Genomic DNA, 11,403 nt, shown 5'->3' on the forward strand with positions numbered 1-11,403 from the left:
CCTCCTTTCCTTGCCACGGCAGCTTTTGTAGAGGGGCCATTACAGTGTTCATACAGTGATAATGCATGTTCAAAGAAGTTAAGCATCTAGCTCAGGCTCTCACTTCTCATAAGTGGTGAAGTTTGTTGCTTGAAGCCAGGCTTATCAAACTGCTAATGGATGTATATCTTGAGCAAACAAGTTTCACATTTCTGAGTCTCAGTTTTCTCTCCTCTAAACTAAGAATAGCACTTCCTTGAAGGATTCTTACATGGATTAAATAGTGTACATAAAAGCACCTGCCCGTTTCTTAATAGATACCAGATCATACTAGTTTCTTCCCTGCCTTAACTAAATAGTGATCATAGGATGAAAGAATTGCTACCTCTGCCTTGTTTAAAATCAGTGTTTTATATGTAACTTTTTATTTTGAAAAATCTTGAACCTATAGAAAAGATGCAAGAGTGGAATAATGAAGTCTTGTATATTCTTCATCGAAATGCACCAGTTGTTAACATTTGTTGTGTTTGTTTTATTGGTGTTTTATTTATGTACATGCAGTGTTACTGAAATCTTTGGAGGGTAAGTTGCAGACATGTCCCCTTATTCTGAAGTATTTCAGCATATTTTTTCCTTTTTTTTAAAGATTTTATTTATTTATTTGACAGAGTGTACAAGCAGGGGGAGAGGGAAAAACTGGCTCCCCCCTGAGGAGGGATCCCAATGCAGGGCTCCATCCCAGGACTGTGGGATCATGACCTGAGCCAAGGCAGACACTTAACCGACTGAGTCACCCAGGCACCTCTTTTCAGCATATTCTTATCACAGTGCACCCATCAGTCATATCACATTAATATAATAAGATGATCTCATATGTGGTTTATATTCCTTTTTTGCCAGCTGCCCAAGAGTATCCTTTTAGCGTGGTCTTTACCTGACCTTGACCATGCACTGGGTCTAGTTGTCATGGTGTGTTATTTCCTTGCCAGCTTTACCTTCTCAGCCATTCCTGCCACTTATAAGAGCATTACTGGAGTTACTTCTTTAGATTATCTCCCTTCATAGAAAACGAGTTCTTTGTAATCTCAAACTGTTGGTAAACATCTTGAGGAAACCAGAGGAATATTTGTACTCTGCTGGCCTGAGTGGTAAAGCCCAGCATCTGTTTGAGGACCTGCAACCTGTCAGGAGATTGAGCAGGGTAGTGAGGCCTAGCCAGTCTAGAGGAGAATGGTCCCTGTCCTTAATCAAGGTGACAGAGGAGTAAAGAGCATCACAGTACAGTGCAACAGGGCTTTTAGAGCTCAGATCAAGACTGCTCTGGGGATTCCTACTGCAGACTCAGGGTTGAAGTAGGCAGTGCTCAGGCATGGCTGAAAGCAATATAAAATGCATTACACCAGGATGATTGCAAGTCTCAAGGTAATCATGATGTCAGCCGGCCCTTTCTGTCTTATAGTCTGTTCTGGGGTCTGGCTGAATGTGACAGTCTAAGAAATTCTTAGAGATCTCGGTACTGTCTGATGGAGTAGACACAAAGTAGTCCCCATCATGCATAACTGTCACAATTAGTAGTAAAAGTGCACTTTTCTTCAGAGGGGTGGTGTCCTCCTTGGAATGAGAAATGAAATGAGGAGAGATCACAGCCCACAACATTTACATGTCCTCATCTGTAAATCTCCCATTTGCTCATTTAAAAAAGAAACAAAAAAACTTCAGCTCAGGCTATGGTGCCTGTTAACCAGAATTTCAGATCACCTTGTGGGTATGCTTTTCTGTGTTGCTACACTTGACTTGGTTGCAATAAAATCTGTGTGTAATAATATTTCTAGGGCAAATTTTAGATACTCAGGCATATTCCCCTCAGTGGCAGAAATACAAAGCTGAGGGACAACTTAATTATTAACTGTAGCCCCAGAAAGGACTTCTAATCAAAAAGAGGCTGACTAGTTATTCTCCAAGCCCAGAGGAGACTACACAAGAAAAGGCTATTAGTGGGAAACATGCTTGTTGTACATAAAGAAAGTCTATACTTTTGGAATTACAGAGCATTTAGCTCTGTCCTGGGCTCCAGGTGGGAATCCCTCAACTCACATGGGAGGGAAGGTAGATGGAGAGAGAGCAGGGCTCTGCCTTCCTTTCCCTGTACTGGCCCCATCCCCAAGCAATTCTTTTTTTGCAAATGATTTTATCTGAAGATGTTCAGCTACCTGCAAGTTTGAAACCTGTGTGTTAGATGTTTTTGTTGAAGTCTACCAGCCCATGGTCCCCTGAGGTGCCTTGCAGCTCAATCCGTAGCCTCTAGGCTGCTTTCCTCACATGCACCTGCTGTCTGTTGCAAGCTTCTGGAACGTGGGTGAATGTTAACATCAATCAGAGCATTCCGTGGAAGCAGATGAGTGAAGGTTCATTTGAACAGTTCACTTGAGCTATTTGTACTCCCACTGGCAATATGCAGAAGGGCAGTTGGCTGTATTTATATACCCTGTGTTAGTCTCTTTTGAGATGTCCTTTTCTGGCTGTGAAATTAGATACATTTTGATCAACGCTGCTACAATGTTGTGTCATAATTTAATTCACTTAATTTTTTTGTATTCTTAGTGGTAAATAAAGTAATGGTACTATTTACAAGTAATAGTATAATTTTGGTGACATGTGGTGTATTTAGTGTACAAAATGCCACACTTGTAAGTATAAAAGTCTTCATTGATTCTTTCTTGCTTTTTGCTTCCATAGAAGTGATAGTACCACCAATAAGCTACATTGTGGCTATCTAATAGTAATTCATGTGTTTGACCTTAGATTGTATGTTTGCATTTATCCTTGTAGCTCTGGCATCTAGCACAGTGCCTACAACTTAATAAGTGTTCAGTAAGTGTTTTATTGAATGATCTTTGAGTATTACATTGTGAAGCAAAACCATAAAAACGAGACTCTAGTTAGGAGTAATTAGGAAAAGGAAAGTAATTTAATTCAAGTAAAAATACTAAATTGTGCAAGAAAGGGAGCGTATTCATAGGACAAGACAGGTACACAAATAATCATTAAATAGCCCAAAGAGGGTTTGGTTTTGTTTTAAAGCTGCAAGACTGTAATATAATAGAGTCTTGTATATTCAGAGGGAAAGGAAAGACTGGAGAGAAGAATGGAAGATATCTGGAAACCAGACCATTGAAAGATGGGTGGATTTTGGATAGGTTAGTATTGTGTTAGCTGATGAAGTGTGTTTGGGGAATGGGCATTGACAGTTTGGCTGCAGAATAGGGTACAAGAAGAAGGGGGTGGCTGTCTGGCTCAATTGGTAGAGCACACTACCCTTGATCTTGGGGTCATGTATTTGAGCCCCACATTGGGTGTAGAGATGACTTAAAAAAAGAATAGGGCATGAAAAGATAAGTTGACATGAAGAACATAGGTACCTTAACATGGAAGCGTTGACAGGTAGAATCATTGTTGCTGTAGCATACCAATGAAACTACTATCATCATAGAGTGGAAAGAGATGGTTGTAGTTCTAGTGTTCTTATTAGCTGAGTGTCCTTGGTCATGAAATTCTTCAACCTTCTGTTTTTTTTTTGTTTTTTTTTTTTTTTTTTTAATTTTATTTATTTATGATAGGCACACAGAGAGAGAACGAGAGAGAGGCAGAGACACAGGCAGAGGGAGAAGCAGGCTCCATGCACCGGGAGCCCGATGTGGGATTCGATCCCGGGTCTCCAGGATCGCGCCCCGGGCCAAAGGCAGGCGCCAAACCGCTGCGCCACCCAGGGATCCCAACCTTCTGTTTTAAATATCCATACAGTAAAAATGGGATGCTTTATAGAATGCTTAAGATTAAAAGGGAAAGCCTAGGTGATAAGGGACCCTTATCACGCCTCATGTTAAAAAAAACAACAACAGTAAGCACAGCAAAACTTTTGGGCTGGAGGATGGCATCCTGTTGCTTTAAAATGATTTCTTTGGGTAGATTTGGGGAGCAGGGGAAGTTCTAGGGCAGCTGGCCTGTAACAAGAGTATCTATAAGAGTCCAGATAATTCAGTGAGGGCTTTGAGCTAGGGCAGTTCTTGTAGGAATTGAAATAAGACACTGAATGGGAGATACATTGCAAACGCAAGACCAACAGAATGTTTGAAGAAGGGAGATTGTGTTACTAAGGATGACAATGGTTTCATTCCTGGAAATAAGTTCGGAGTTACTGCTGCTTCGGGGAATGGAAGGAACATAAAATGGAGTTTTGAAATTTGAGAATGCCCACTGCATATCCTGTAAGCCATTGAAGTTGTAAATGTGGGGCAGGAGCCTCAGACTTTGCAGCTGGAGAGAGATTTGGGAGGTGAACCAGGGCTGTGGGAAAGGATGAATGAGAGTAAGAGAGTTGACATGTGTCCACATCTTAGATGTGAGAAGAGAAAGCCAGAGAAAACTGTAGGCAGGCAGGATGGTTCTTGATGAGTGTCCAGTGAGAATAAGTTTCAGCAGAAGAATCCGGTCACTATTTTAAAATTCTACAAAACTCAAGGGTGATGGGGACAAAGAAAGGCTGCCAGATTTGGGGTTTTCTGGTCAGTGGACCCCTACTAAAGAGGTTTTAGTAGCAGTTGGAGTGAGGAAGGGCCAAAATGCAGAGCCTTGAAGCTTTTGGATGACCAGTAAGGAGGCGGAAGGGAGAGGAGGACAGATGAAGTACATCAGTGCATTGACAGCAGCATTTCTCAACCTCAGCACTGCTGATGATTTGGGCCTGACAGTTTCTCGTGGTGGGGAGCTGACCTGTGCATAGTAGGACCGCCTCCCCTCCCCAGTACCCCCAGGTTGTGAACACCAGAAAATGTCTCCATGTCATCAGATGCCTCCCAGGAGCTGAATTCCTCCGTGAGATCTGGTCTGCTGAATGAAGTGCAGATTGCTGCTGCTATCTCCGCCCCCCCCCCAACCCCCGTATGCAGGCAGTAGTAATCCCTTCTGCTTCCACCACTGATCTGTTTCCTGCTAGTGTTTTAACTGCACTTGGGAGGGCAGAGCTAGTCCAGAAGTGTGTGGAAAACTGTAGGCATCTGGATTACCCAATCTGGGTTGGCAGGAAGGGTAGGGGGAACAGAGCAAACCCACTGTTGAGAAGGGGCGTTCTTGATGTTAGAGGGGGTGGGCGGAGGTAATTATTAGTGGATGAAGATTGTTTTAACTCATGTTAGGTGGCCTTAAGCTTCTCACTAAGAAGGGCAAAAAGGTCACCTAAGAATGAAGTAGACAAAGTTAAGATTGGGCCTTTGGGGACATTATAGAAAGTATAATTTCACAAGTGACTAAAAGCATTCTGGAGAAGTAGTGAGTCCTGGCTCAGTAGGGAACTTTAAAAAATTTGTTAAAAACATTAATTAAAATCTTGGGGAAGAAGAAAACCTACAGCCCAACCACTGTGACACTATTTTTATTTGTGCATTTTACCATTTAAACTTACCTAAGTTTTTACACTTATTTTGCTTATTTCCCTGGACATTGTAAATTTCTGTGTTTCTGGACTGTTAACTTCCATTATTTTTAATGGCTACATAATAGTCCAGAAATTTGTTCTTCAGTTTACCAAACAGCCCTGTAATTAGTGACCAGGTGGTGTCATTTTTAACCATTATACCTAAAGTTGCAGTAAACATTCCTATGTCTGGAGCTTTGCCACATGTTATTAGTGGATGAAGGACAAATCTTACATAGTGCTAAACACAGAGCACAAAAGACATAGAGCATCCCCTCAGGGGATGCCTGGGTGGCTCAGTTAGCTAAGCATCTGACTCTTAATTTTGGCTCAGGTCATGATGTCAGTGTCATGAGCCCACATCGGGCTCCACACACTCAGTGCAGAGTCTGCTTGAGATTCTCTCTCCCTCTTCCTTTGACCCTCATCCTTGCTCTCTCTGTTTCTCTCAAATAAATAAATCTTAAAAATAATAAGCCACCTCTTTGAGGCCTTTCTGGCCTGCCACATTTAAAATTGCAACTCTTGAAACAAAAGCAAAAATGAACTATTAGGACTTTATCAAGATAGAAAGCTTTTACCCAGCAAAGGGAACAGTCAAAACCAAAAGACCTACAGAATGGAGAAGATATTTATAAATATCTTATCAGATAAATGGCTAGTGTCCAAAATGTTTAAAGAACTTATCAAACTCAACACCCAAAAAACAAATAACCCAGTCAAGAAATGAGCAAAAGTCCTGAACAGACATTTCTCCAAAGAAGACCTACGAATGGCCAACAAATGAAGACATGCTCAATATCACTTGGCCTCAGGGAAATACAAATCAAAACCACAACGAGATACTGCCTCACAGCAGTCAGAATGGTTAAAATTAACAAGTCAAGAGACAAATGTTGGTGAGGATGAGGAGAAACCCTCTTACACTGCTGGTGGGAATGCAAGTTGGTATAGCCACTCTGGAAAACAGTATGGAAGTTTCTCAAAAAGTTGAATATAGAGCCACCCTGTGTCTCAGCAATTGCACTACTAGTCATTTATCCCAAAGATACAAACATAGTGATTCAAAGGGCCATCTGCACCCCAATGTTTAGAGCAGCAATGTCCACAATAGCCAAACTCTGGAAAGCGCCCAGATGTCTACTGACAGATGAATAGATAAAGAAGATGTGGTTTATACATACAGTATTTCATATACAATGAAATATTATTCAGCCATCAAAAAATGAAATCTTACCATTTACAACTACATAGATGGAACTAGAAGGTATTATGCTAAGTGAAATAAGTCTGAGAAAGCCAGTTATCATATGATTTCATTTATCTGTGGAATTTACGAAACAAATCAGGATCATAGGGGAAGAGAGGGAAATGTAAAATAAAACGAAATCAGAGAGGGGAGACAAAATCGTAAGAGACCTTTAACTCTAGGAAACAAACTGAGGGTTGCTGGAGGAGAGGAGGGAAAGGGATGGGGTAACTGGGTGATGGGCGTTAAGGAGGACACATGATGAAATGAGCACTGGGTGTGTTATGCAACTGATGAATCACTGACCTCTACTGAAACTGATAATGCACTGTATGTTAATGAATTAGATTTAAATAAAAATAAAATTGCAACCCTCCTCTTGCTTTATTTTTCTCCATAGCACTTGTTCTGCTCAAAAATGCCAGATATTTTATTTAATCTGACTGGTCTTATCTCCCTTGCTAAGTATGTAAACTCCCAACTGGATAAGAATTTTGGTTTGTATCCCCAGCATCTGGAATATTACCTAGCCCATAAATAATTGGCTGAATAGCAAGGTTTACTCGGACCTGCAGGTCAAATGGATTTGGAAGAGTGTCAGTTGCACCAGATATTCATGAAATCAGTAAGAGAATAGTTGCATTGACTAGTCTCTGGTATCTAGACAGAGTAAGAAGCAACAAAAATTCACGGAGACAAGAATTGGGAGAGGAAGGGTTAGCACTTGGCGGGTAATTGTGACAACAAAAAGTGCATTCCTCTTGGAGAGGAGAGCATGGGAGCAGTAGAAGGTAAATAGTTTGTGGTCACAGACGGGAACTTCTCAAGGTTTAGATAGCAGAAAGGAAACGGTTGGAGAATTAATAGCGGCAAGCTTGGTAGAAAACACCATTTTACTGGGAATGGATTGTGTCACTTTTTAATTGCCCCAGTATTGGCAGACAGTCCTCTCTCATGTATTTGCCTCACGGTGGAGTGGTGGGTATATAAATCAGGTTTTGTTTTCAAAGGCCTTTTCTTTTTTTTATTGTACGGGTATCGTAATCCCAAGTAATCAGATATGCTAGTTATGTGTACAGATAGTTAATGACTCCAAGTTAGTGACAATGTCAACCCAAGCCTCAAAGCTAAATTTACAGAGAAATTATGTCCCCCTCATTTGGGTGTAGCCGATTGGCTGCTTAGTTGAATCATTGTTGAACTTTTAAGTGACTTATCTTACAAGTAGAATTGACCCTTGAACAATGCAAGGGCCAACCCCCTGCACCGTCAAAAATCCACATACAACTTACCAAAAACTTAATAACCTGCTATTGATGGAAAGCCTTACCAGTATCATGAACAGCCAATTAACACAAATTTTGTCTTATGTGTATTATATAGTATATTCTTACAACACAGTAAGCCAGAGAAAAGATGAACAAAATCATAAGAGGAAAAAATACCTTTACAGAACTATACTGTATTTATGAGAGGAAAAAAAAAATATCTGTGTGTAAATGGATCCATGCAGTTGAAACTCACCTTGCTCAAGAGTCAGCAGTCCTTTTTTTTTTTTTTTGAAGTCACTTTACACAGAGTAGAGCAGCTTGGTTAGTACATAAATGACTTAGCATAGCATAGCATAAGCTAGGTTCATTTTAAGCCTTAACTGCTAGGATGATGTCACTCTTGAGGATGGACATTACAATAGTTTACTTTTGGAGCATCCTTCATTGTTCAGCTAGCACATGATTACTCAGTTCTAGGCCTCATAGATAGCATATGGTTAGTTTGAAATTCCAGTTACTATCTGGTGAGTTGTTAATGACAGACAGGTATGATTTAATAAATAAAACAATGCAAAGAAGGTTTCCCTTTCATATTTGTCAGTGTATGGCATGTCTGTTACTTCTTCATGCTTAATTCTCGTTTTTTTTTTCCTCATTCAATTATCTGTTTCATTTTAATATATAATGATCTCAAACATAGAAACTTCTTCCTCCTTCCAGAATCTTGGGGATACTTTTCCAACCTACTGGTTCATAAAGAGATTTCATGTTTTGAGACCTGTCCCATAATTTTTTTTTTGCATACTTGTGCCTTTGTTGGTTTTACTTGTAGATGAAGTATGTTTATGATGAGCAAGGTTGTTCATTTTTTAAATTAAAAAAAATTTAACTTGAAGTTCTTAGAACCAGGTGCTTCTTCACAGTTGTATTGACAAGTATAATATGATGTGGCATCACAGTCTTAGTCTATATAGTTGGCTTTTAGAGTTGTTAACAAAAGTTGGAGTGCCCTTATATGGGATATAATGATTCTTTCTTCTCTTTCTGATTTAATCAACTGCAGTTAGCATGTGGTGCAACCCAATTTAAGTGAAATGCTTAATATAAACCTTGCTTCTATTGAAAACCAGGCTAAGACCATCCTCCTTACATTTATTCATTAGTTGGTTATTAGCATAATATTAACTATTTTAAGCTCCCAGACCTCTCTTTATCTTGATCAAAAGAATATTCTTTGGGAGGAATCCTGCAGTTCTCATTTAATCCATTTGTGACCTCTTATGAGGCAGATGGAATAGTCAGTTATATGCCTGGATCACTGGGGAACTGTATAAACCAGATTTCTGCTGCAGAGCCTCCAGAACAGAGAGGTCAGAGATTTTACTACAGACTGAGAGGTAAACTCTCTGCCAGGAGGGAGCTGAACATCCATGGACTAACCAGAGATTGCTTGCTTGCAGGGAGAACGCTGAGGAACCAGACTCCTGGAGCAGTTTATCCTATGAAATCCCATATGGAGACTGTTCTGTGAGGCATCATCGAGAGTTGGACGTCTATACATTAACCTCTGAGTCCAAATCACATCATGAACCCTCAGTTCCTGGAAACAGTTGCACTGGACATATTTTTAAACTTATGAACATCCAGCAACAGCTAATGGTAAGGAAGAAAATGTCCATTTTCAGGCTTTTGTGCTCTCTTTTCCCCCCAGTGACTCTTCCTATAATTAGAACATTTCCTCAAAGGTTGTAAAACCTAAAGCCGTTTCAGCAGCATTAGATGTTACTGCTTATAGATACAGAACAGCAACCGGGGACTGGGAGAGCCTTTTCTTCCTTTCTTTTCTTTCTTTTTTTGCCAGGATTTTGAAATAATGAAAGATACATATACACACAGCAGATACAGAAATATGCAACAACTGGAACTCAATTTTCTTGGCATAAAAAGGAATTTGTCTGTTTATAAATTTTTCTGTTTAGCTTTATAAAAGTAAATGAGCAAAACAGTTTCTGAGATTGTTGCTAAGAGCAGGACCACATTTACTTAAAAATAAAGCCTTTTCACAACTATTTCAATGAGTGATGATAATGTTACTATATTTAAATTGATAATTATATGGCAAAAAGATCACTAAAAAAATAAAGATTTTATAATCCACTCAAGCCTTCAAGATAAAGTTGTTGCCAGACATAAAAACATTACAGACTCCCTGGTTGCATTTATTATGGATAATATAAACGTCATATGGGTACATGTCTCTTGGCCATAACATCTGAAAGGCTAAGTTTAGATAATTTTTCCACCCAGTTTATTTCAGAGCTGATTTGATTTGGAAAAAGCTTGACAATAATTTCATTTAAGGTCATCTAGGGTCAGCTCAGTACCAGAGGCTTCTTTGGGAGCAGGCATTGTTTTTGAGGCCAACAGGCCAAGACGCTTCATGCCAGGGTCCTCTGATACACCTGCCTTTCCCTTTCTCGGTCATGTTTGTTCCAGGACAGATGTCCTTTAATTTCCCTCTGAACAGCTTGCTAAGAAGTCCGATTTTCCTTGGGAGGTCTTCTTACTAGGTGAATGATAATCTAGTTGAAAACATGAGCATGCAGGTGCCAGAGTTACCGTGTGATATGAGAATATTTGATAGGAAACTGTGAGAACTTAAAGCTGTGACAGGATGTGTGTGTTAGGAGCTTCTTTCCCCAAATCTCTTGTTCTATAATGTTCACCCATTGTTAAATGTAATGACCTGCTTTCATGATCTTCAGGAGATGGGAACATGCTAAATATGAACACTCTGAGGAGCATAGCACAGAAGCTTTTAGTGAAAGTCCATTTTTCTTGTACTTTCTTAGTAGAAAGACTTTAGTTGAACACAACGCATTTTACAGTGGTGTGGGTAAACTTTTACGATAGACCTGGTAGATAGACAGGACTGGTCTAATGTTGGAGAGCTGTAAATGTTCACCATACTGATACACTGAGGTCGTAAGTGAATAAGGGCCATGCACGGTAGTTATGCGTGAAATTATCACAGTAGATCAGAGAACAGGGAGGAGCAAACCAAAGGTTTTTAAAATAATTTTTATGTGTTGAACAAATTAGGAGTATTGTAAGAATTTCTGAAATCTTGGTAGAAAGGCAAGACCACCCTGAAGGTGAGCTATAGCTGTTTTTTTTTTTTTTTTTTTCACATTTTTTTCCTAAGCCTTTTTCTACATGTCCATAACTCTGGGTTTTATTTATTTATTTTGACATGGTATCATAAATCTGTATTTCAGCTTTTATTGTGGTCTTCATAGTTATCAGCATGACATTTGCTATCAGGTTGACCAACCGTGATTTTTTTTTTTAACCACTCCCATATAGTTGGTTTTATCTGTTTTTGTTGTTTGAAATACTCTAAAGTTGCAAAAAGTGGTTTTGAGATGACCTAT

The 11,403-nt window shown here is 39.6% G+C and overlaps 1 protein-coding gene across 10 annotated transcripts in view; it reads left to right on the forward strand.

The window, feature by feature from the left end:
* AKAP13 (A-kinase anchoring protein 13) overlaps nt 1–11,403 on the forward strand; it is a 323,293-nt gene that overhangs the window by 162,327 nt on the left and 149,563 nt on the right. For all 10 annotated transcript variants that reach the window (XM_072737237.1, XM_072737235.1, XM_072737236.1 and 7 more), the window contains one exon: nt 9,430–9,628. In XM_072737237.1, coding sequence (XP_072593338.1) covers nt 9,430–9,628 — 199 coding nt within the window. The remainder of the gene's footprint in view (nt 1–9,429; nt 9,629–11,403) is intronic.

Source organism: Vulpes vulpes, chromosome 14 (assembly GCF_048418805.1).
Source record: "Vulpes vulpes isolate BD-2025 chromosome 14, VulVul3, whole genome shotgun sequence".
Lineage (NCBI taxonomy): Eukaryota > Metazoa > Chordata > Mammalia > Carnivora > Canidae > Vulpes > Vulpes vulpes.